This window comes from Podarcis erhardii (assembly GCF_964252035.2).
Source record: "Podarcis erhardii genome assembly, chromosome: 13".
NCBI lineage: Eukaryota > Metazoa > Chordata > Lepidosauria > Squamata > Lacertidae > Podarcis > Podarcis erhardii.
The window spans coordinates 32,285,409-32,310,846 of NC_138502.1; the positions used below are offsets into that span (position 1 = coordinate 32,285,409).

At 44.2% G+C, this 25,438-nt stretch overlaps 1 protein-coding gene and 1 long non-coding RNA gene across 2 annotated transcripts; one reads left to right on the forward strand and one right to left on the reverse strand.

The window, feature by feature from the left end:
• Positions 1-5,006: 5,006 nt before the first annotated feature.
• LOC309328313 lies at positions 5,007-22,308 on the forward strand. Its single transcript, XR_014150764.1, has 2 exons — positions 5,007-5,225; positions 22,086-22,308. It is a non-coding gene; the product is annotated as an uncharacterized lncRNA (long non-coding RNA).
• HOXB2 (homeobox B2) lies at positions 20,910-24,423 on the reverse strand. The gene is made up of 2 exons (XM_081838157.1): positions 23,824-24,423; positions 20,910-22,237 (listed from the first exon to the last, which is right to left on the reverse strand). Exons 1-2 carry the CDS (start codon positions 24,209-24,211, stop codon positions 21,576-21,578), a joined length of 1,050 nt encoding a protein of 349 aa, XP_081694283.1. The 5' UTR covers positions 24,212-24,423; the 3' UTR covers positions 20,910-21,575.
• Positions 24,424-25,438: the final 1,015 nt, after the last annotated feature.

The window sequence follows — 25,438 nt, forward strand, 5'->3', positions numbered from 1 at the left end:
TTAGAGTGCAAACAGCTTAAATAGGCGTTGGGTTCTTGAATGCTTCTTCAGATGGGTTGCTTTCGTTTCGTTTGGAGTAGGGGCTCAGAGTCTCTCTCTTCCTCTCCTCTTTTTCCCCTCCCGAGCAAATGTTGCTGAGAGCCACCAAACTTCGCTGCTCTCCTCCAAAGCCAGCCCTGTAGGTGAACTCTTGGCCTGCTCTAAACCTCTGGTGCTCTCCTCGTGGGCTGAACTACCAGTAAATATCCTGACAAGTAACAAATGACCGTGGGCGTCAGATTGGAGGTTACTCTTGTCTTCCATGTGCTAACAAGTAAATAAATGTTGCTTGCCTGGGCTTCCCATTCTATTAGGCGTGGAGTGGTTTGCAGTCTCTTCCTCTTTTGTCAATTTACACATGGCCTAGGGAAAGAGGCAATCCCATGGAAGGGAAAGTTCGTAATCATCCATTTATGGACTCTCGAAAGTAGCCGAATGCTCCTTTAATGACGCATCAAACAGAACCCCGAAGAAGGGGAGCGGGCGACTGAAAGGAGAAGTGCCCACAAAGGCTTTAGGAATTGATAGCAATATCTCGTGCTGAAAGGGTGGGGTGGGGTGAATTATAGAGTCCCCACCCCACCCCCACATTTATGGAGTTGCTCTCGTCAGATCGGAGGAGCTTCATACGCTGTCTTTATGGGGTATATATTTAATGGGTTCCATACTACAGAAAAGGGAAAGGAGGGGTGGGGAAGTACAGAATTGCTGGAGTTACATTCGAGAGATTTTGGGAAGATAGAAAAGGAAGGGTGAGTCAAAGAGGAACAAAGACAACTAAGGGCGGATCTACTATGGAACTAATGAAGCTTAAGCTTCGGGACTCCAGAAGCTAATTTAGTCTACATTGCTTAAAATAATTGGGTCCAGTAGACCCAATTTGTATATAACATTTCCTTAATTTTCATCCTCCTTCCCATAACTCAAAAACTATAAGGCACAGGATTTTTTTTATTCACACCAGTGACTTTGACATGTGATGTAACTCAGTACAGCAATTTCATTCAAAATCTGACATGTAGTAGTTAATTTTTGTAAAAACGTTGTGGTGATCTGTCATGGAACAACTCCACTGAAGAAGATAACAGTGGTTACCCAGACCTTGCTGCTGGTTGTGAAGGGGCCCCCATAACTGTTCAAGCTTCAAGACCCCAAGGGTGGAGGTCTGTCACTGAAGCCAAGAAATAAAAAGCAAAGAGGGAAAAATAAAAAATAAATAAACGACTTAAAAGAAGGAAGGGAAAGTTATGTTGTTTGCAAATACACACACACAAGTACTTAACACTTACATTAAATTATTAAGGCTATAATCCCAATCCCACTTGGAATAAACCCCATTGAATTCAATTGTTGTTGATACTTTCTGAGTAGACATGACTAGTTTTGCAACACTTAGCCGGCTGTAACCCTATAATTGCCATCCTGGTCACCTGACTGGAAGCCAGAGCCCATTTTGGCATCTTGAGGACTAGGACTGTTTGACACGTGTTTCCCGCATCCACGTTTTATTGTTTTTAGATGGACGCCTTTACAAAACCTTGAAACCATGATGACCCTTCGAGTCAGTGATATACGCCACGCTCATCAAACTTTGGAGGCCTGCGATCCTAACCTGTGAATCCCGGCAGGTGCTGGACTCTCTCCCTAGGTTAGGTCTGCGGGGTCATCAGAATGCGATTACTTGGGTGTTCTTACATGACATTCTACGGGCTGAACTTTCTCCCGAAGAAATTACTATGGTGACCCAGGTGTGTTTTTTTGTGTGTGTGTGTAACTACCGGTAATAGAGTTTTTTAAAAACTTTTTTTAAAAAAACCCAAAAGCCATTCCTCCCTTGGAAAGTATGGCTAACTTCAGGTCTCAGCTTGTCATTTTCTTACTTCCTGTGTTCGGCTTGTTAAATGCGGGATTAATTTCTGGTTAAGAGACATCAAATTGTGGTCACGGAAAGACTACTAAATAACTCTTCCGGCTTAAAGCGCAAATAAAACCCCGGGGCCATTTATCAAGTCCTATCAGTGCTTCTGAATTTGAGGGTATGGCGGAGAAAGGGAGAGCCAAAAGTGTTATAGGTATCCTGTCTTCGGAAATATTCGCGTATTGGGTTTTTGTTTTGTTCTAGCAACTGTGGGAGAGACAGGACCAGGACTATGGTGACGCGCACGATGACGATTACTAATACAGTGGTACCTCGGGTTACATACGCTTCAGGTTACAGACTCCGCTAACCCAGAAATAGTACCTCGGGTTAAGAACTTTGCTTCAGGATGAGAACAGAAATCGCGAGGTGGCAGCAGGAGGCCCCATTAACTAAAGTGGTGCTTCAGGTTAAGAACAGCTTCAGGTTAAGAATGGACCTCCGGAACGAATTAAGTACTTAACCCGAGGTACCACTGTAATACTAATAATGTTTTTTTTTAAGCTACCAGGAGTAGGGGGCTGAATAATTCTTCCAAAAAAAGCAAGGAATAAGAAACTAGAGGGGAAACAAATAGGACACAAATAGGCATCACGTGGTCTAAATAAGCATTAGGGGCATCTATAACAATAATGTCTTTTTTTAAAAAAAAAGATTAAAACAACCAAGTTTCCCCCCCTGAAAACCTAACCAAAAAACGAGTAGGATACACATGGAAAGAGAAACTGGAGAACTGGAATGAAAGCAAACAGGACGCAAATATGCATCGTATGATTTAAATAAGCATTCGGAGCGTGGTTCGCTTAATGAAACATCCAAGGAACTTCTCATATGGCATAGCAGCAGCGCGCTATGAAAACCTCAAATCCTCTTATCTGCATGACCGCGAGCTTCCCTCAACGAGCCCTTCCTCTCTGCTTTAAAATCACAGCTAGCTGGCTTGTTTAAGTTTGCTGTGTCTCCAGCCGCTTATGACTTCCCACCACCGTTTCGTTCCACTTTATTGCTATGGCGAAGGGCTAGCTGTCTGCCTACGGAAAACTCAATAGACCGGCTTGTTGCAAGCCAGTTTAAAAGTGGCTAGATTTAAAACTGCAACAACTAGTTGTTGGGCTTTCCCAGTGTAGATGATACTGCCTGGGGGAAAAGGTGTGTCGAGAAAGGTCTTTCCTTAAGTGCGCTTGGGGGTCCCAACAGGAGAAATGAGCTGCTTGAGGGTCTTCTTCTGCTTCTTTACATTTCCCTTTGGAACTCCACGGCCGCTGGCCATCTGCTCCCGACTGGGAGTGACTTACAGGAGGACGTCTTTCATTCCTATCACACACACACACACACACACACACACACACACACACACACACACACAGAGCCCTCCCCGTCCCCATCCTCTGGAGCCTTGCGGCAGATCTGCGCCACAGCAGAGCGAAGGGGAGATGTCTTCTAGCTGCTCCGGGGAAGATATAAAAACAAGGAAGGCGCTCTCTTCCAAAGGCATACATATATCTAATGGGAGCCACGGTGAAGTTAACATGCCCATTGCGCGCGCGCACCCGTAACTGGCAAGGACATTCCAGCAAGAAGAATAAAATGGCTAAAATGCCTATTCTATAGAACCAGGTTCTCAATGTAAAAGAGGGAGGGGAATCTAAAATTCAAGCCTTTGAGTTTTCAGATCTCACTTCTGAAATCCAACGGTGGGAGGGGGGGCATTGTACTCTTCAAACAATAAATCAGAAGTTAACTCATTTTAAGACATTCATGCTATCATAGAATTGTAGAGTTGGAAGGGACCCTGAGGATCATCTAGTCCAACCTCCTGCGATGCAGGAAATATGTCGCTCTACTATATCAATCTGCCACATTTGCACTTTGCTACTCCTGTCTTAAGAAAACCACTAAAAGAAGAGAGTAAGAACCTCCACCACCTAGAACAGTGGAAATAAATAAATAAATAAATAAATACATACATACATACTTACTTACTTACTTACTATATCTTTGAACACTGGCAAGAAGACCTTTGTTAGAAAAATCTGATAACCTCCCCCCCCCCATCTAAATTTGTTTCAGTTCTAAAAAGGCAAAGAACTCGGTGGTTTGTTAGGGCCAATAGAACAAGCTGCCAGGGAATCTTGGTTTTTTTCATATCTGTTTTTTCCATCACATATTTACGACACACACACACAGACGCAGCATTTGTACTTGCAGGGAACTCTGGGCAACTTTTCCTGACCATTAAAGAGAGAGGAGGAGGAGGGAGAGCAAGACATGTATTTTCTCATCCCAAAGACAGCCCATGGCAGAGACAGTGTGAACAATGCATTCCTGTTTCACTACAGCTGCGCTGCTTCTAAAACGAGATGTGTTCCTGGAGCTGAAGTTTGCTTGAGAGCCACACCCTGCTGGTGATGATAGTAGTAGTAGTTTTTGCCTTTGGAAGCTCACAACATATTACATTTGTTTGCCTAAAGGTGTCATTTGGTTTTGGTTTTCGGTTTTGTTTTGTTTTATAATCTGGCAACCTTGCATCCCAGATGGTAGCCAGCCTGTAATTTCTTGGCAGTTAGTATTTTGCACATCTTCAGAAGCATTTTCTTCTTTGGGTGTGGCCGTAGCTCAGCTGTGGAGCTACAGGGTGCTTGCTTTGCATACACAAGGTACCAGGTTCAGCATCTCTAGGTGAGAGTGTGGAAAGCTCCATAAGAATGTAAGAAGAGCCTGCTGAATCAGGCCAATGACCAGTGCTATTTTTCTAGAAAAAGAGGTGTCAGAATTCACAATGAACGCCTCCTTCATTCCCTTATAATGGCAATGATGTCCACCTGAATGGTAGCGGAAATGAGTTCCAGTGAGTTCTGGCTGGGGGGGGGAATCCCCTGCCAAAGATCCATCTAGTGCTAGCCCAACATCCTGTTCTCACAATGGCTAACGAGCCTGTGGGATGTGGAACACAAGAGCAGTCAAGCACAACATTCCTAGAGTGAACATGTTTACACATGGAGAGGAATGTTTGTCCAGCCAGCAGGTAAACTTCCGGTTTCCTTCTGGGCTGGGACAGACTTCCTCTGCATGTGACTAGAGGTGGGCGTGGCCTCACCTGTGCAGGTAACAAAAGCATAGGACTGGCCGCCATCTTTCTCTCTGTGACTACTTTCGTCAAAGAAGCAACATCTGCTTAGCCAAAGATGCTCTTCTTATGAGATAGTTTCCAGGTGTATGTTATTTTCTAAGCTAAGTCTGCCTTCTGGGATCTGATTGTGAACAGAATGTGAGTGAGTAAACTCTTTTTATACTTTTATAGAAAACTGTGTTGTGTCTTATCTTTTATGAAGGAATATGGGGAAAATACCAGAACAGTTATTATAGAGGCTTTAGTGAGCCTGGGCATATGCATCCAATGTGAGTTTAAAAAGGGGGATGTTACTCTGCTAAATTGTGAACTTGTTTACACAAGTTGGAAAGGCTATAATCAAACAGTATATCCTCTTCTGCATCCCTGAACTTTCCCACAAAGCCTATGGGAAGCCTGCAAGCAGGACATGAGCTCAAGAACACACTGTCCAATTGCATTTCCAGCAACTGGCATTCAGAGGCCTATTGCCTCCAACAGCAGAAGTAAAACACAGCCATCATAGCTAGTAGTCATTGGCAGTCTTGTCCTCCAGTCTGAGAAATGATAGAGAGCTGCTGCCAGTCCCTGCAGAAATTGTAGACAATGCTTAATTATCTGTTTTGGTCTAAGACATGGGTAGGCAAACTAAGGCCCGGGGGCCGGATCCAGCTCAATCACTTTCTAAATCCAGCCCGCGGACTGTCCGGGATTCAGCATGTTTTTACATGAGTGGAATGTGTGTTTTTATTTAAAATGCATCTCTGAGTTATTTGTGGGGCATAGGAATTCATTCGTAACAATCCCCCCCCAAAAAAATAGTCCAGCCCCCCACAAGGTCTGAGGGACAGTGGACCAGCCACCTGCTGAAAAAGTTTGCTGACCCCTGGTCTAAGGCAGCTTTTGGTGTGCCTAAGTGCTTCCTGTGTTCCTGGTGTGAATCCTGGCATTCCACTGAAGGAGAGGCTGGCTCTGGCATTTCCCTTTGCACTTGTCTACGACTGTTAACTTTTGGGTGCTTGGGGCCATGGTGCTACTTGCCTCCTCAAGATGGAAGCAGTGTTTTCCGAGTTGCTTTCTCCACTGAACTCACTGCAGAGAAAAGCACGTGGAAGAGCCACACAAAATTAACCATTCACGAACGTCTTTATTAGGGACAACCAAATAGTCACAAAAAAATGTGGCAAGCTTTTGAGTTCTCCAGAACTCTTCGTCAGGCAATATGTTAAACAAAATATCAGGTGATGGTATGGGGAAAACAAAAAGAAAGAATGAGAAATTGGGTGAGTGTGTAGACTCAGTTCTAGGATGGAGATTGTAAACTGTGTAAAAATCCCACCCCTACTCCAGGTGCTACTAATACCAGGTTACTCACCTAGGATTCTGGGATAAAGAAGCAATAGCTACTTTCCCTGTGGCTGGTGAGAATAAAGCCTGGCTTATAGGCTGGATCTGTCCCATGTCTTAAATGAAATGCACAGGTCCTGGGCAGGCAAAGAGGAGATAAAATATTGTCTGAAGAGTTATGGAGAACCTGAAAGCTTGCCAGATTTCTGTGACTTTTTTGATGGTCCCCCCAAAAGGTATCACAGAACTTTGAGTGTTGAGGGTTTCCTTCCCCTTATGGACCAGCACAGATACAGGGTGTTTTTTTTGTGCCAGATAAAATGGTAACTGACATAGCCCAGTCCAGACAGTATGAAATGCTCACGATTAGGTCTATACTTCCTCACAGGGCTAGTGGTCATTTTCTGACTCAATTAATGTTGCCCCTAGTTTTCAAAACCTCTGTGTGCCTGTGGGCAAGCAAGCTATCAAGTTCTTTCTCCAACATGCTGGATAGTCCGTAGGGCTGCAGTTTAGTCAGTAGTTAATCAACTTGAGGTCATTACCATATTTCAGTCAGGGAGAGTAAATTGTATTTGGTTAGGCTGAGAGTCAAATGCACATGTTTAAAGACTCCTGGTTATGTTTTGTAACTGTAATAAAGGATAAGAAAGACATTATTAAGCATGGCCTTTCCATTTAAGAAGGAGTGGGAAATTTTATTCACCACTGCTCTCCTCTAAGTATCCTTGCAGTTCATTTGTGGCAATTTTTTAGTCCCTTGATATGTCCTGGATTTCAGGTTGCATTTGCCTTCCTCAGCACCCTTGTTGTTGTTGTTTAGTTGTTTAGTCGTGTCCGACTCTTCGTGACCCCATGGACCAGAGCACACCAGGCACTCCTGTCTTCCACTGCCTCCCACAGCTTGGTCAAACTCATGTTTGTAGCTTCGAGAACACTTTCCAACCATCTCGTCCTCTGTAGTCCCCTTCTCCTTGTGCCCTCCATCTTTCCCAACATCAGGGTCTTTTCCAGGGAGTCTTCTCTTCTCATGAGGTCGCCAAAGTACTGGAGCCTCAGCGTCAGGATCTGTCCTTCGAGTGAGCACTCAGGGCTGATCTCCTTAAGAATGGATAGGTTTGATCTTCTTGCAGTCCATGGGACTCTCAAGAGTCTCCTCCAGCACCATAATTCAAAAGCATCAATTCTTTGGTGATCAACCTTCTTTATGGTCCAGCTCTCACTTCCATACATCACTACTGGGAAAACCATAGCTTTAACTATACGGACCATTGTTGGCAAGGTGCTGTCTCTGCTTTTTAAGATGCTGTCTAGGTTTGTCATTGCTTTTCTTCCAAGAAGCAGGCATCTTTTAATTTTGTGACTGCTGTCACCATCTGCAGTAATCATGGAGCCCAAGAAGGTAAAATCTATCACTGCCTCCATTTCTTTCCCTTCTATTTGCCAGGAGGTGATGGGACCAGTAGCCATCGTCTTAGTTTTTTTGATGTTGAGCTTAAGACCATATTTTGCACTCACCTCTTTCACCCTCATTAAAAGGTTCTTTAATTCCTCCTCACTTTCTGCCATCAAGGTTGTGTCATCTGCATATCTGAGGTTGTTGATATTTCTTCCGGCAATCTTAATTCAGCACTTAGCACTTACTTAAAGACAATGTGATATGGGTGTTGGTCTAGGACTTCAGAATCAATGGGAACCATGCTTTGGCCTCTGCTACCACCCAGGACACCAAGGGCCACTACTGGGAGGCTGCACCCCCTGCCTGCCAAAAAGATCATCATGGCAAAAGGGAAGATGAGCCTGGTCCCATCCATCAATCAGAGAAATAGCAGTTGCAGGGAATTTGCCTGAAAGAACACACTGCTGCTACTGCTAGCTTCCCAGGTCTGCAGCCTCATCCATCTGTCAAGGATGGAGAAGCAATTTCAATGCTTCCTTCCTTCTTTCCTGCTCATTCCTTTTCCCTTTTGTATCATGCCTATTAAACTGCAAGCCTGTAGAACAGTCTTTACCACAGGTGTCATGGGCTTTGAAGACACTCAAACTCAGGATGCAAGGGAGAAACGTGCTAAGAGGAATACATGCTTGGCAAATCCACAATGTGATCAGCTCCCACCCAGAAACCAATGCCCCCACTGTGGAAGGACGTGTGGATCCAGAATTGGCCCCCACAGTCATTGTTAAAACCGTGTTTATGGAAGACAGTGTTACTCGGCTACGAGTGATCGCCAAAGAAGAATTTTAATATATGTAGAGTGCTTAGCATGTTTTAGTTGCTTTATGTTCATTATTATTACAGTACAGAATGATCAATAATAGTATTTGTTATCACTATTGTTTGGAATGCTGTTATTAAGCAAAGCGCCCATCTGTTTGACGGTCTGCATCATGGAAGGTGCGATATTGGATTTTGTTTGTTTGTTGCACTTCTGTTCTACCATTTTCCTCCAAGGAGCTCAAGGTGGCATATGTGGTTCTTCACCTCTTCATTTAATCCCCACAACAACCCTGTGAGGTAGGTTGGGCTGAGAGGCAGTGACTGGCTTGGTGTCTCCCAGTTCATGCAGTGATACAGTCTCCTTTGCCACAGGGCCAACATGGACAGAGCAGGGTGTTTCTGTCCCCTTGCTCACTCTCTACAAGCATCAAAGCCTGAAGCAAGGCGAAGGAAATGCATCCCTGTGGAGCATGTGGAGGCGCATAACCCCCCACTGCCTCTTGGTCATGCCTTGCCCTTCCAAAGCATGCTCAGTGCTCAGAAAGGGCTTTGAAGCCAAGGAAATGGGTTCAGAAACTAGGTTTGATATTTATTTAGACATATAATTCTCATGTCCCTTTTCGTGTCTGCTTTGCCACCCCAGAGCACCACTGCGCATTTCAGTACAGCTCTTTAGCAAAAAGACACAGGGTAGCTGCGACACAGTTGGTGTCTCCCTTGTTTTATATTTCCTTCAGTCTTCCAAATTAGCAATTTTCTTTTTGGCTAGTGTACGCGAGAAAATCTTGAAGGTCCCAAACAACAAAATAATAATGGGATCCCATCAGGGTACTGCAATTAAAAGAGATGGTGTATTCCATCAAGTATCAGGGTGTTGTTCTTTTTTTTCTTGCTTCCTAAAAATATTTAATTAGACATTAGCCTTTAATTATATTTACTGCTTCATTTTCACTTGTGTATTTAGAGAGGCGATAGTGTCACTAATTATTCTTATCCCCTAAAGCACAACCAATAAAAGCCTCCCTCTTAATACTCACTTTGACTTGATGAGGCTCCTTTCCTCCCTCCCCAATTTTATTGCAAAGAAAAGCAATCAGAGGGGATTTTAAAATATATATTAGTGGTGTAGAAGTCTGGAACAGTCTCCCTAGAAAAGTTAGGGGAGCAAAGAATCTCACTGGGTTCAATACATTTAGGAAGATTATCATGTAATACCTCAACTAGAGCTTCAGTAGTGGGGCCCTGAGAGCTGGGAATTTTCCCACATATAATCTTGAGCAGCAGCTCCTCCTTCTCCTCCTCCCCCTCCTCCCACCCCTCTGAGCATCAAAGATTGCTATCACTAAAGACGGGGTGGTGCATGGCATGACTTTGCACCCCATGAAGAATTCCCTTGGCAAACCTCAATTCATGGGTAGTCTTCATTGACACAGTATTTCAAGGATGGCATACTGATGACTTATGGGCAGTGCCCCCTACCCTTTCCAGAACCTACTTGTGGTTTGGCACTCTACTGTGTTCACTGGTTGACCCCTGCAACAGGACATCCTTTACCGGACATCTGATGAAGCTGTCTGTGGTCCACGAAGGGTTCTGCCTTAATAAATTTGTTTATTATAAAACTTATATCCTGCCCTTCCTCCCAGATGAATGTGTTAGGGCTGTCGCCAGCTAAGCCATACTACAAATAAATCCATCAAAATCAATGAAGTCAGTCATGTCAATTGATTCCAATAGGTGTACTCTGAGTTATATATGGCCCTTAGGCTGCAGTGCTACCCCTCCCCCTCCCCCGATCCACACACCCCACATACTAGCAACTTGCAATAAGACTCTTGGTTGATTTTGCCCTTACAGACTAATATAGCTACCCATCTGGGAAAGCCACGCCCTCCTCTTGCTGCAACAACACTATCCATGCCATAGGTCCTTAAATGCATAGTTGATCCATTGAAATATTCCTGCTTTGTGGCATGCATGAATGAACTAGCCTCTGAACAGTTATTAAATCATATGACTTAAGAAGAATCCAGACATCCCTGGTGTAACTAACCAATGGGAATTTTGGAAAGCAATATTGCAGGGGGGTTACGCCTCATGCATCTGCTCTTATGAGGAAAGGTTACAGCATTTGAAACTTTTTTGTTTAGAGGAAAGACAACTTAGAGGAGATGTGATAGAAGTTTGTAAAATTATGCATGACATGGAGAAAGTTGATAGAATAGAGGTTTTTTCTCACACGCTCCTAGCACTAGAATTTAATGGACATTCAATGAATCTGAATGCTGAAAAATTCAAGACAGATAAAAAGAAAGTACTTCTTGACACAGCTCATAGTTAAACTTTGGAACTTACCGTATTTTTCGCTCTATAAGACGCACCAGACCACAAGACACACCTAGTTTTTGGAGGAGGAAAACTAGAAAAAAAATATTCTGAATCTCAGAAGCCAGAACAGCAAGAGGGATCGCTGCGCAGTGAAAGCAGCAATCCCTCTTGCTGTTCTGGCTTCTGGGATAGCTGCGCAGCCTGCATTCGCTCCATAAGACGCACACACATTTCCCCTTACTTTTTAGGAGGGGAAAAGTGAGTCTTATAGAGCAAAAAATACGGTACTCTCACCAGAGGCAGAGGTGGCCGCCAAATTGGATAGCTTTAAAAAAAGGATGGATAAATTCACAGAAGATATGGCTATCCATGCTTACTATCTACAATGACTATGTTCCATGATCAGAGGCAGTGGTACTTCTGAATACCAGTTTCTGGAAACCAGAGGAGGGGAGAGTGCTCTTGTGCTTGGTTTCTGCTTGAGGGTTTCCTAAAGCTTTCTGGTTTGCCACTGTGAGAACAGGGTTTTGGGCTAGATGGGCCTCTTCCACTAGGCTCGTCTTATGTTCTTACATTCTTTGAGTCTACTCATGCCTGACTTCATCAATTCATATGTTCTAGAAGTCTCTTCCTGTACCACAAATGTACATGTCATCTATTCACTGACTTTCCTGTTGTGTGTGTAACTGCTCCCTGCTCCCCCAGGTTTGTTTTGTCTATGTGTCTGTATCATTGTATGTTTCAGGGTGGAGAACCTCAGACCTCACCTTGGAGCTTAATGTGGCCCTCCAAGCCTCTCTACCTGGCCCCTAGGACTCCTTACAGACCACACACCCTCGCTAGAAACACATCTTGTTGACCTTTTGCACTTTCCTTGAGTGGTTTCTTTCCTGGCTGGAATTTGTTGTACAGTGGTACCTCAGGTTAAGTACTTAATTCGTTCCGGAGGTCTGTTCTTAACCTGAAACTGTTCTTAACCTGAAGCACCTCTTTCGCTAACGGGGCCTCTAGCTGCTGCCGTGCCACCAGAGCACAATTTCTGTTCTCATACTGAAGTAAAGTTCTTAACCTGAGGTAATATTTCTGGGTTAGCGGAGTCTGTAACCTGAAGCATATGTAACCTGAGGTACCACTGTATAGTGCCTATTGCTTCCCTGGATGGAGGATTCAAAGGGTTGTGGGTGTGTAGATATTTACACTCAATGGTCCACCCACTTTTGCCTCTGGCCCCACCCAGCAGCACTATTTGAACCTCAGAAGATTGCCTGGGAGGGAATGCGTCCCTCAGGGTTGAACAGGTTTCCCATTCTGGGGTGTGTGTGTGTGTGTGTGTGTGTGATATCATTAGGGCATTCAAGTAGCACCATGGCTAGCATATCCATAGTCTAGATCAGGACAAGGTAAATATTGTTTTGGTGTCTTTATACTACATTAACTTGCCTTGTTTGTATATTTGCAGTTAATAAGCTCTCATCTCATGGAGAGGGCAACCATCAGATGCTTAATTTATGCTCTGCAGTTGCTGAGAGCATCAGGCCAGGGCTTTCGAAACGTGTTTCCTCTGGCATTTGACATTTTGAAGGAAGTAAAAAATGGGCTAAACAAATGGTGAAATCTTTCAGTCATTCAATAATTTAGATTTTATTGAATGTGTTCCCTTCTCTCCTCTGACACTTTGGTCTTGCTAATTAGGACAAATAAGAAGGGTTTGCTGTGAGCAAGGATAATAACCGGCGAGGCCCCCCATTTATTAAGTCACTTTCTGTGGGTGGAGAATTGATTGGTGGCTGTGAGTGGCATGCTGCCTAGACCTGCAGCGACTTGGAGGAGTCATTATGATCCGCAGAAGGGCCCTAGCTAGAGATTTGTATTGATAAGGTGTCAGTTGTTTTGCATTGGTCCTCCTAGAGAATTAACCCCTCTCACTTTCTCTCTCCACCCAGTGCTGAATTATCACCTCCTCAATATGCTCAGAGTTCAGGCATAGTGTGAACCAACAACAGGAGATCCAGGAACTTCCAAAGAAGGGATTGCAGTCTTAGTGCAGTCTGAATGGCACTCTCAGAATCAAAGCGAACCTGGTCATTTTGAGTGGCAACCTACGCCAGGCAGAAAAGACTTTCATTATAGAGATGGTGGTGGAACAAGTCCTCTATCTGCAGCCATCAGTTTTTGGCCTTGCTATGCCAAGGATGGTTTTCAGTTAAGTGCAGAAAACTAGGGAAAGGCACCTCTTGCCACCAATTCTTCCTGCACATCTAAGAAGATTAGTGAGTCAATGAGAACCAAAGCTACAAAACTTAGTATTTCAGGGGATGTACAACTCCATTCAGAACAGGTTGTAAACTCCAAACCTGTGTAAGCCAATCTGTCTACCAGCAGTACAATACTACCTCTGTTTTTTCTGCATTAAGTTTCAGTTTGTTCACCGCACAGTCCTTCATAGCTACCAAACAGCAGCTTAGCCTTTTAACTGCCTCCCTAGGATCAGATGAAAATGAGAAATAGAGTTTCAGTTAACCTGGGGACAGAGGCTGGGAATGCTACACGCCATGGTTATAATATCTTCTTCCAATGGCAAGAACACATTCTAACAGTTAAAATGCAATATATTGTTGTTTCCATGAAGTCTAGAAACTTTATAGATCTAGAAGCTAAATATCTAGGAGAGCGAGAGCGAGAGAGAGAGAGAGAACCTTTAAGACTCTGTCTTGTTAGTCGCTGTAACAAATACATGATTTTCGTTATTAACAGCATCCTTCCAGTATCTAGAGCAAACTTGTCCAAATTGCTGTTTGGTGCTTTAAGAATCTCTCCACTTTTATTTATATATACTCAGTCCAATGAAACAAACACCACAGTCCCTCAAAGTTATGAATAGGATGGGAGGTGGTATGAATGAGAATCCAGGTACCGAGGATGGAGAAGCAGCAGTGGGGCAATATGCCTCTCTGTGTTGCCTCCTCTTGAAAAGGGAAGCAAAGGTGAAGGGTGAGCTGAGCATCTTGTAACTCTGTCTGGACCAAATAAAGGGCTTGAAATGCAGGCTCTTTGATTTAGTAACACTGGATTCTTTTATTATAAAATGGGACACAGTCCTCATGTTCTGAGCTTCCAAGACATTTGGATTACTCAGAACACTTTGATTGCTAGGTGCTTTTACATATTTATTTTTATTTTTATGTATTTATTATTTTCTTGCATGCATATCTCATCTTTCTTCCACCGTGGAACCCAAGGGGGTTCCCAGGCAATCACCCATCCAGGCGCTGACCATGCTCAGTTCTCCTTAGCTTCAGCAAGATGGCAACCTCTTGAGACATCAGACCATCCTGAGGAACCATATGCCTCAGGTCTTTATTCATTCAATTCCATTTTGCCAGGGCTGAGCGGCCCCAGTATCTTTATTGTTGAATCAAATACAATAAATTCCCTTGCACATCTGAGACTGAAGGAAGATGTTCCAGGTCATGTCAACCAGGAGAACTTGAGCCCTGTCTCACAAGAAATCACCACTGACTCTTCTCTACAATATAGGCCAGCCTCCCCCAACATGGTACCCTCCATATGTAGTTGCATGGATGCCACCTTCCAGCATCTCTTACCATTGGCCATGTTGGCTGGAGCCAGCGGGACCTGTTCTTCAAAGCAGCTGGAGAACACCAAGTTGGCAAAGCCTGATTTAGGCAAACTGCACACAAATGGTGTAAAAAGTCCTGCTCTTTTAAAGAAAAGCACCATTTGGATGCTGCGGTTTTGATCAGAGAAGTGTTTTGGAAAGGGAGTGCTTATTTCTTTCCCTGCTGGCCATTTTCCCATTCAAAACCACCCCCCTGCAGCTGCCAACAGATGGGTGTTTACCCTTGCATCTTAACCATGTTATTTAGCTTAACAATGAATCTGGCATGGACTTAATAAAAATGATCTTCCTTGGCATCCTGCCTACTTTTTAAATTTTTTTGCATTTCTTGCACTGCAATAAATGTGTTTCTCTTTTGAGTACCACTCATCTCTTCCCCAGGAAATTCCCTCCTGGGGTTGGCCACGTCCAAAGCACCAAGGAAAGCTATTCATTATCCACGATTTTATTTAATATTACTGGCTTCTGGAATATGCTCAAGTATGGCATGAGAAATGCCAGACACTGTCCATAAATGAGTCATTTATTCCTGTGTGTCTGTGGCCTTGCAAATGGAAAGAGAAGGCTGTATACCTTTTTTAGCCCCTTAGCCTCCATTTACAGTTTTGCAGAACTCTGGAATTCGTAGCCCACCTATCCTTAGCCCCAGATATACTATGGGAAATTCACCCAAGCCTGGCACAGTGACAAATATTCTAGCTTTACCACTGGCTAGAACTTAAGCCAATTTGACCATGGGTTCAAGGTTCTAGACTGCTTAGTATTGAAAAATAGTGATTCTGACTCTTAAGGATGCCTCTGGATTCTTGTAAATACAGGCTGGCAAATACACTCTTCATATATTCAGAGACATGTCCCAGGTGTTCAAAGGACTCAACCTACTCAATGAAAAGAGCCTCCAAGGTTTTGACTTGCTGAACCATGTCCCCCCTTGCATTCAGATTTACTTCTTTTGGTTGCCTTTGCTGAGCTGTTGGGGAGAAGCAATTTGTAGTTAGACAGTGGCCTTGCATCTCAATCAAATTTCCAGTGGATGGATGAATTTTGCTTTATGTTTGAGGCCTAATCTGCCTCCCTTCCCAATCAAATTAGTTGATGAGATGATTCTGTGGGGTGGGAAATGGTGATCTCCACTGTGTGCTGCACCTGATCTTAAGACCCAAGAGGGTCTGTAGGAAAGTGGGTGGTCTTCTAGATACAGTACTGTAATTGGGGCTTAAGTCATTTAAGGCTTTAAACACCAATGTGAGCATTACAATTACCATTCTTGGCGGTGCACTCAGGGAAGCATGTTGAGGCAGAGGTCCACTTGGGAGAATGAGTAAGAAGACCCCCAGATGTGGCAGGGGCGGCTTACCATATACCACATTTTGAAATAAGGAGATACACATTATCATCTAAAGAGAGGGTAGACAATGTGGTGTTCCCCCCCATCTGTTTTCGTACTACAACTCCCATAATCCTTGATCATTGGTCATGCTGTCTGTGGTTGATGGGAGTTGTAGCCCAGCAACATTTGGAAGGCTACAGTTCCCCATGCCTAATGTACATGGTTCCACCCTCCAGATTTCTCTTCAACACATTTTTCATGAGGGTTTGGCTTAATCCCTTAATCTGCATCCACAGACGTAACCACCCATATTTAAGAACACAGAATTTAAAAAGCATCTGTTCATATTCATCCATTGCTACTGTTTTCTCTCTCCCCCACTTCCTGTTTAAATGGTAAGTACCCCCCTGGGAACAGTCAGCTGTTGTTGTTTTCCTTACAAAATGCTATAAATCTCCATTATGTTATTCATGCACATTATTATATGTGTTTGAGTTGGAAACTGAAATGTGTTCTGCACATCAGTGGCGTAGCGTGGGTTGTCAGCACCCGGGGCAAGGCAAGTAATTTGCGCCCCCTAACCCGTGGATTTGCGCCCCCTAACCCGTGGATTTGCCCTAACCCCAGATGTTGCGCCCGGTGCGGCCGGCCCCCCCTGCACCCCCCACGCTACGCCACTGCTGCACATGCTCAGAGGCATAGGTTACTTTATTGCTTTAACAGTTCTGAGGCTAAACTCTCTCGCACTGGAAGTAAATCTCACATGAAGCCCTTGATATAGTTGCCTTCCTAACCACTGCAGATTGGTATAGACAGATAAAAGTCCTTAAAGGTTGCCAGGGATCAGGTTGAGCCAAAGTGGTCAGAATGTACCACCGGGAACTGTTTGCGATGCCAGCGCTGAGGCCCCTGCATAAGCACTTTTGAAGCATAGCTCTCCCACAAAGAATTATTGAAACCGTAGGTTGTTAGAGGTGCTGGGAATTGTAGCCCTTTAGGGGGTAAAACTATGGTTCCCATGATTCTTTGAAGGAATGTTCTTTAAATGTGCCTTGAATGTAAGGTGGATGCAGAGCAAAATTCTATTCCTGCTTACTCAGAAGTCCCAGTGGAGTCACATCTACACCATACATTTAAAGTACAGTATGTTTAAAGCAGGATGCGGGTGGCACTGTGGGTTAAACAACAGAGCCTAGGATTTGTTGATCAGAAGGGTTGGCGGTTCGAATCCCCGCAACGAGGTCAGCTCCCGTTGCTCAGTCCCTGCTCCTGCCCACCTAGCAGTTCGAAAGCACGTCAAAGTGCAAGTAGATAAATAGGTACTGCTCCGGTGGGAAGGTAAATGGTGTTTCCGTGTGCTGCTCTGGTTCGCCAGAAGCGGCTTAGTCATGCTGGCCACATGACCCATAAGCTGTACGCTGGCTCCCTCAGCCAATAAAGCAAGATGAGCGGTCACGACTGGACCTAATGGTCAGGGGTCCCTTTACCTTTACCTATGTTTAAAGCACATGATTATTTGAGGGAAGCCATGTGCTTTTAATGTATGGTGGGTGTGACCTAAGTTACATGGGGCTTCCCCCCTAGTATTTTCTTCCAAAATAAATCACCCTGGACATTTTATTGAAATGGTGGTGTTAAAATGTATTAGATATACATGTGCATACAAGGGGCCGTAGCTAATGTGTTGCATGCCAAAGATTCCAGGTTCAATCCCTGTTATCTCCAGGTAGGACGGAGGGAGACTCTTGTCTGAAACCTTGGACAGAGCCATAGCTGCGGAGGTGGGGGGGGGGTTGAATAGCTGGGTCCCCCACATGAAGCCTCCAGAGGGGTGTCACTGAGGCTCCCAGCCAATGTGTGTGTATACACAAATGCATATGGAGGGATGCCAAACTGGGTTTTGGACCAGGGTGAAATAAAGCCTAGTTTTGCCCCTGTCTTGGAGATCAGCTCCCAATCAGAACAGACAATATCAAACTAGATGGACCAATGGTCTGAGCTGCTTCCTATGTTTATCTAAATTCCTAGGCTCCGAATGTGCTGACACCCTATTTTTCCTTCGAACCATATGTCTGTTGCATCTGGCTCTGGTTGAGAGATCTTGAAGTTCTAGTAAATAAATAAGTAAAGTAGATCTGACAGGCCCGAAGTCTGCCCATCCTTAAGTCTAGGAGAAAAGTGAGGATGCAAGCATTGTGAAACCTTATGGAGAAAATCTTGGTGATGCAGCAGTGCAGCGCTGAGGGACTGGCCACTCTAGGACTTTCATGAAGCTGCTGCTTTATGGTAAAAACTTCAGAGGTATCTTAAAGGGCCATTTGTTGTCATTAGGCATAAGCAAAAGCAGAGAGAAAATTCTGCATGTGTGCTACTGACTGAGTAACAACTGAAGGTAACTGAAATTGACATTTTATCATGAGATAGATACTCAGGCACTGTTAACTCCTGTAGTCACTCTCAGCCTATTATTTTATTGGTTTGTTTTCTTACATTAACCTCCAACTTTCCCTCCAGCAGATCTCAGAAGAGCATAGTTTGCACAACACCATTTTGTCCTCACACCAACCCTCTGCAGTAGGTTAGGCTTCTTCTGCCGCCTAAGGCGACTGCTTTACTCTGCCTAATGGCAGGGCCAGCCCTGCTGCAACCTCAACTATTAAGCGAGAGGGTTTATTGAGGCAGTTTCTTAACCACAGCGGGAGAAACCTTAAAACAAATAAATGCATTCTCATTTATGAGAATATTTGAATATTTGTGCGAGGCTTTTTGCCCTGCTTTGCCAAGAAATTTTTATTGAATAACATGCTGTTACACTGCACAGAGTGGAAATTTGCCTCAAAAGAAAGTCCCACTTCAGTGGGATTTACTCTCGTGTAGATGTGTACATAGAAATGCAGCGCAAATTGTAAAGCAGATGCCTGCTTGACTACCTAGATACTTACAGAATAGATTTCAACTGGTTTGGGTAGAGGACGTGACGAAGGAGCAGGAATGTGTGTTTGTTTATGTGGTTTTGATTCCGTAGTGTGGTTTCCAAAGTAAAATTCCTTGATCGTATGTGTCTGCGGGTGGGGTGGGGGGAGTGGGAGCGCGCTTGAAATAAAAAACAACAACACTGCCTACGTTTTATTTATTTTCTTACCGACGTGCAAGACGCCTTCCTTGCAGCAGTTTCTCCTTCCACAAACATGGGTCTTCGTCTTCTTCTTCTTATCCTATCCTTCGCTATACATTTTTATGGGGATGGAATTGGGGTGGGGAGAAATGAAACAGGGTTTATCTGCAGCGAAGGGGAAAACGTGTATCAGACCATCTTAGAACGTCGTTAATAAAAAAATAGTCCTTGGATGCAGAAGCCCATCGTGATAATTGTCCAATCTTGCTGAATGAAATCTTACGAATGGAGGATTCGGAATCTCAAAAGTTCCCTGTCTTGTTCAGAATCACAACCAACATTCCATCCGCCCACCCTTCCACCCCCCTCCCCCGCGTCACAACCTACCCCCGGAATAATAGAACAGTTTCTTCCCTCTATAATGGCTGCCTGGTCGTCCTCACCGCACCCTCCCCCTGCCTCGACTTGTGTAGTCTTCGATTCCTGCGCCATTTTGAGCTCCTACTCCCCTCCCCCCTCACTCCGATCTCCTAGAGTCCAACAACGCTCCCCCCCCCCCCCCGCCCTTCCTCTCCCGGATCTCAGTGTGTTACTTTGGCCCACAAATGCGACTTGAATGCCTCCCAAAACCCTGCCATGTTAGGGGAAATACCGGTGACTTAGCAGAGACGTAATATGATTTATTTGTGTATGTGTGTGTTAACATTGTGCGTGTCACAGTCACGGCCGGCGATCCCTCTTCTCTGACCGCTTGCCATTCGCAACCCAGTGAAGCTCGCCGCCTCCGCCGCCAACCCCGCCCCAAGCCACCCACTTTTAAGATGGGGTTTGGTTTAAAAAAAATAAAATAAAATTAGGGCTAAGAAATAAAGGTACTTAGGAGCCATAGGCACAACCAATCGTTAATTCCGAAAAGCAGACAGAAGGAAAGAGATTTAATCTCGTTCAAAACCTCTGTTTGCTCTCGTGTCTTTTATTTCGTCTATGTACGTGGGGAGCTTGAATTAGTCGATTGAATAGCCTTCTCTGCATAGGAAATTTCTTGTTTCCACGTCTTAATTTTTTTCTCCGTTCCTCTCTGCGTGTCCCTAAATTTGGAACATCCCTTTCATTGCTAAAAATCTGGAGAACAGAAGCCTGTTTCTCCTCTCGAGGTGACGTGTAAAAACCATTGCAGAGAGATTCTAAAATCTCTGCGCCCACCTATTGAATTATTTCTTCTCTCTCTTTTTCTCCTTCCCCTTATTCCGAGACATTGCGGATAAGGGGCTTTTTCTGTTCTTTTTTTTTTTTACAACGGAGGGGTGACCTAATTTAGCAAAAAAGGGGGGCAACTTAGAATCTTTGGGCATTACTGATATTTTGTAATAATAATAATTGCAACAACAATAATAATCTTTTTGTTTGAAAATTGTGCCCCTTACTTTCCATTCCCTTTCTGGTTTATGCTGGGTCAGTTAACTAGATGCTTTTTAAATAAAAAATAGTCCTGCTCAGGGTGGTTCCCCCCCCCCCGCACCTCCCAAGAACAAATCATATATTAACACGCATCAACTGAAATATTTCCAAAGTGAGGTGTGTGTTGGTTGTTTTTTAGCATTATAAATATTCTAAAGCATCTCTGCTGCGCATACTACATATTTTAAAATGTTAATAAAAAGAGAAAAGAAAGTAATCTTTTAAAAGTTTAGTACAGCTTTTAAAGCCTTTGAAAATATTTATACTCCTCAGCGGCTATCGCCACTAATTCTTGTTATGTAAACGAAGGCTAAATAGAAATAAAACCCCAAAGAATTTAAAGGGAGGAAAACGAAATACAGTCTCCTGCTTTTTTTTAAAGGTGAATGTAAAACAGGAATGCAGCGTTTAATACTATAAAGCCATTTATTTAATCTATGAAAATAATGTACAATAAATAATTTGCATTTTACTATTAAAGCATTTGAATAAATAATCTACCTCTAAAACATAAAAAGAAGGGACAAAACCTCCATCGCTCTTGTTCTTTTTTAATTTTTTCCTTCTTCCTATTTTGTTCTTTAAATTAATAAATCTAAACGTCTTGCTTTGTTTCCTGAGAAGTTCACTTTTTTAAGAAAAATGGACAGACATTTTCTGAGTCGAGGATTTCTAATGCAAGCTTTCTGGGAAAGGGTGGAGGGAGCTTCTAAAGATATTTAAAAGGCCAGACTTCATTTTTCTCCTTTGATAAATATCTCCTTAAGCGTGGCACCCCTTTATTCTTGTCCGAATAAAAATATATATACGAGATAGAAATACCTGAATTCAGTCAGAACATAGATTCCTTTAAAAGAAAGTGGCAGAAATATTTCTTAGGTTCGGGTCCACTAGAGACTCACAAACCTCTTTCGAAATAAATGCTTTTTCAATGGGGGGGGGCTGTGATCAGGCGTGGGGTGGGGGAGCGTACTTTCGGTTTCCGTGGCATAGGGAGCTGTTGGTGGTGTGCATGCCTGTGTATATTTATAGGGGCATATAACCCAAGGCAGATAAGGAATGTCGGAGGGTGTTTACTGGAAATTCAAATGTGGCAGAGTACAAAGTGTGCTTGTAAAAAAGTCCAGATCTTCGACGGAGAAGCTGACAGGGCTGTCTAAGAACCCCTGGAAGCTGGGAGAAAGCCCTTCTGAGGTCTGTGGGCAGGAATCCACAGAGAAAATATTCAGGTCTGGTGGCAACAAAGGAGACTTCTGGCTTTCCAGGAAGGCATTGTCCAGGGAGGAAGAGGAAGAGGAGGAAGAGCGGGCGCCAGCTGTCCCATTTGGCTCTGCGTTGGGGGCACTCTCCTCGGCGGGTGTCAGGTAGCCAGACGGCTCTCTGCTGCTGCGGCCAGGGTAAGGACAAGGGATCTCCAGGACGTCTCCAAATGGAGAGCTGCCCTCCTCCTCTTCCTCCTCCTCCACCTCTTCGCTGCCTTGATCCAAGCTGGCGTCCCCCTCGGGGATTTCCTTATGCTGCGTTTGTCGCTTATGCTTCATCCGTCGGTTTTGGAACCAGACCTTCACTTGTCTTTCAGTCAGGTCCAGCAAAGCCGCGATCTCCACCCGGCGGGGTCTGCAGAGGTATTTGTTGAAATGGAACTCCTTCTCCAGCTCCAGCAGCTGCGTGTTGGTGTAAGCCGTCCTCAGCCGTCGAGAGCCGCTGCCGCTGTTGTCTAACAAACCCTGGACGTCTTGGACGCAGAGAGAAGAAGAAAACAGTTTTAAAAATGAAATCAAGACGAAATAAAGCCATTAAAAATAACAGCTGGGTGAAGAAACGTTCCTCCTAAATGGGGTCTGCCCACGTGCCCTTTTTTTATTGAGACAAGGGCGTGCGTGGGAACTACTTGGAAATTATAGGGAAATTTTACAAAGTTGTGTGCATCTCAGTCAAAAGTCTTACACACCCCTTACACATAAGTAACAGTGGAAACCAGCGCTGGGAAACTCCTTAAGGTCCTGCAAATAATAGAGTGCGGGGGCTGGGCAGGGGGAGGGGGGGAGGGATGGGGCATTTTTGGAGGGAGACTCAATGGGAAGAATTCCCCGCACGCTCACTCTGGGATGGAGAAATCAGTATTCAAGACACGCTTGTGGAAGACCAAGTCTCCCTAAGACATCTTCAAGCCTCTCCTCCATCGACTGCAAGAGACGACGTCAGTTTCCTGCCTTCCGTCTTTCCAATCTACCTTCTTGCCTAGGAAGGGGACCTTTCATAATGGGATGGCAAAGCCTTCTTAGCGGGGAAAATAGGAAAAGGGAACACAAAAGGGGACGAGAGAGAGCGAAAGAACCGATGGGATCTTTCTTTATCCACACAGCCCGGAAAACAGGGGATCCAAGGAGCTAATACCGTGTCCCCCTCCCAACAACCTCTCCTAATGGAGTCCCAAGGATGTCCATCCCAACCACAAATCCAGGATGTATGCAGGTGGGGCGTGGGAGGGTGAGGGCTCTGAAGGAAAGGAATGAGCTCCTTTCCTCCTAAGCTTGCTGGCTAGCTAGGGTGACCCCACCGCGATGCTGTCAGGGCAGGGCTTGTAAAGCAGAGGTCCAGGCCCCCCGCTCAGCAGAAGGAGGCTCATCACATTTTGAAGTGAAGGAGTACCAGCCACCCCAACTATTAGACCATGTAGTCCAGAATTTACAATTTACGCAATTGCACCTCTTGAGATCCTACGGGACTTAACCGAGTTGGTGGGACAGAAATGTTGAAATGGAAGACTCTCGCATCTGCAGGGTAAATTGACAGGGTGCCCTGCAAATTACCAATCTATGGAATAGGGGTGGTTTAAAAAGGACTATATTCCCCGCTCCTTTCCTCTGATGTCTTCTTTCCAACCATATTTCTTCTAATCTTGACATAAAAACAGCTTATATAAAATATACCCCCTCCCCCCCAAAAAAGCGAATTATATTCTGTATTGTCCACCGTTTCCCACTGGAAGCCAGAGCATAAACAAGGCGCCCAGAGGGCCAGAAATTGATACCAGTTCGGAGAGGCTGTGTGGATTTTTATTTTTATTTGTTCTAGAGATTAGCTAGAAGAGGATAAGAAAGAAATAGAGAGAAAGAGAAAGAGAGAGAGAATGATTCTCCCTGCTATTTCAATCATTTCTTCTGCTTGGAGTTGGTTTAGGATTAAGGGAGACGAGAAGAGCATTGCCTCTGTTTCCCAGCAGCGAGCACATTTTAGATAGTAGGATTTTTGTCCTGTTCAGTCAACTCCGTCAGTCCCCCCCGACACCCCAATTTCCCCCCTTCGTCGTATACAGACCTGCAGGAGAACCCGCGGCAGATCCGGGCAAAGAGGAGGAGGAGGAGGAAGGAGAAGCAGCAGCAGCAGCAGGGACCTGGCTAGCTTTCTTGAAGGATTTCTTCTCCTTCATCCAGGGGAATTCTCCTGCCAGGGAAGGAGGCTGGAGCGCAGGTCTCTGGGCCTGCCCATGTCTTGGTCTCTTTTGGCTCCTTGGCGTAGGCTGGTTGCTGGATGAAGGATCCAAGCCGAGGAGGGCTTGTTCTAAAGGAGGAGGAATTAACGTCGGTGGTTCCTTGATTGATGAAGTTTGAAATGTCTCCAGGACAGCGGGAAGGGACGTCAGACACTCCGCTAGCGATGGCTGGCTGTTTATGAAGCCTATCTCCCTCTCAAATTCAAAATTCATGGCTTTTTCCAGGGGCCCAGTGCAAAAAAAGGGAGGGGGAAAGGGGGGGGAACGCGGGTGGATGGGAGGGGAAGGAACGGTTGATCTTAAAGGCCCTTCCAATATTTTATATCGCTTTAGTATTAGTATTATTTGCAGTCTCCTCCCCCTCCCTCCCCCGTTTTTTTAATTTTAAAAAATCTTATATTGCTGATAATACAGGCGTATGGGGACCTTGCTCTATTAAACTGACGAGCAGGGATAAATTGCAGCCAATCCTGGTCATGTGACCTGGCTCGCCCAATAGCAGGGCCAGCCCGGTTGAAAACAGAAAGTATTTTTATTTAATAGCTAATAACAACAACAACAATAAAAATAAAAATAATGAGAATAAAAATAATGGCAGCTTACCTATCCTTGGGAGAATGCCACTGATTTCCCCCTTTTTGCTAACAAATGCTAAGTGAGTGTTAAGGAAGATATTGCGAAAGGGCTGAGGAGGCAACTGTGGGGTTGGTGGTGGTGGTTACAGTTTGCCTTATTGCCTCGTCTCTGTCTGGTTGATTGAATCGTTGATTTTAGCTCAGTCCAGGAGGGAGGAATTAGAAAAGAAGAGACAGACACCAGGGATGAAGTAAAAATCACCCAAGTAGAAGCCGAAAACTTATAATTTACAACCAGCCCAACACTGAAACCCAAGGAAAGAAAAACGAGTGGATTAGCAAACTCGAATCTGTTTGGATTTGCGCATATATATATATATATATATATATATATATATATATATATATATATATATATATATATATATATATATATATATATATATATATAAAACACATTATAAACACTGCTGGAGAATATCAGGTTAGAGTGAAAGGATGTTGGAAAGAGTTATTTCTAGAAGCTGTCCTCTTCTAAAACCTAAGATAGCAGTTGGGATTGAATAGGCGATAGTGGAAACAGTTGTTAATGAGTTTATTAGTCCAAAGTTTTCTTTAAAAGTAGGGGGGAACCTAATGTATCTCCCCACCCCGGCTCAGTTATATGCACCCAGAGACCATAAACTCAAGGAGTTAATTTTTTTAAAGAAGTTTATAATATATCATCAGTCCTTTAAAAAAAAAAAAAAAGTTCCACGCAAACTGTGAGAGTAAAAGAGCAGAGAGTGAGGGGGAGAGAAAGAAACGATCAATCTTTCTCCACCAAAGACTTCTGACAGCCCGGGCTTAGCTAACGTCCTAAAGA

Bases quoted from the DNA above. Each gene is read 5' to 3' on its own strand.
- HOXB2 (XM_081838157.1), bottom strand. From the start codon at position 24,211: ATGAATTTTGAATTTGAGAGGGAGATAGGCTTCATAAACAGCCAGCCA. The intron at 22,238-23,823 runs GTCTGTATACGA...TCTGCGTCCAAG, and splicing joins TGCCGCGGGTTCTCCTGCAG to ACGTCCAGGGTTTGTTAGAC.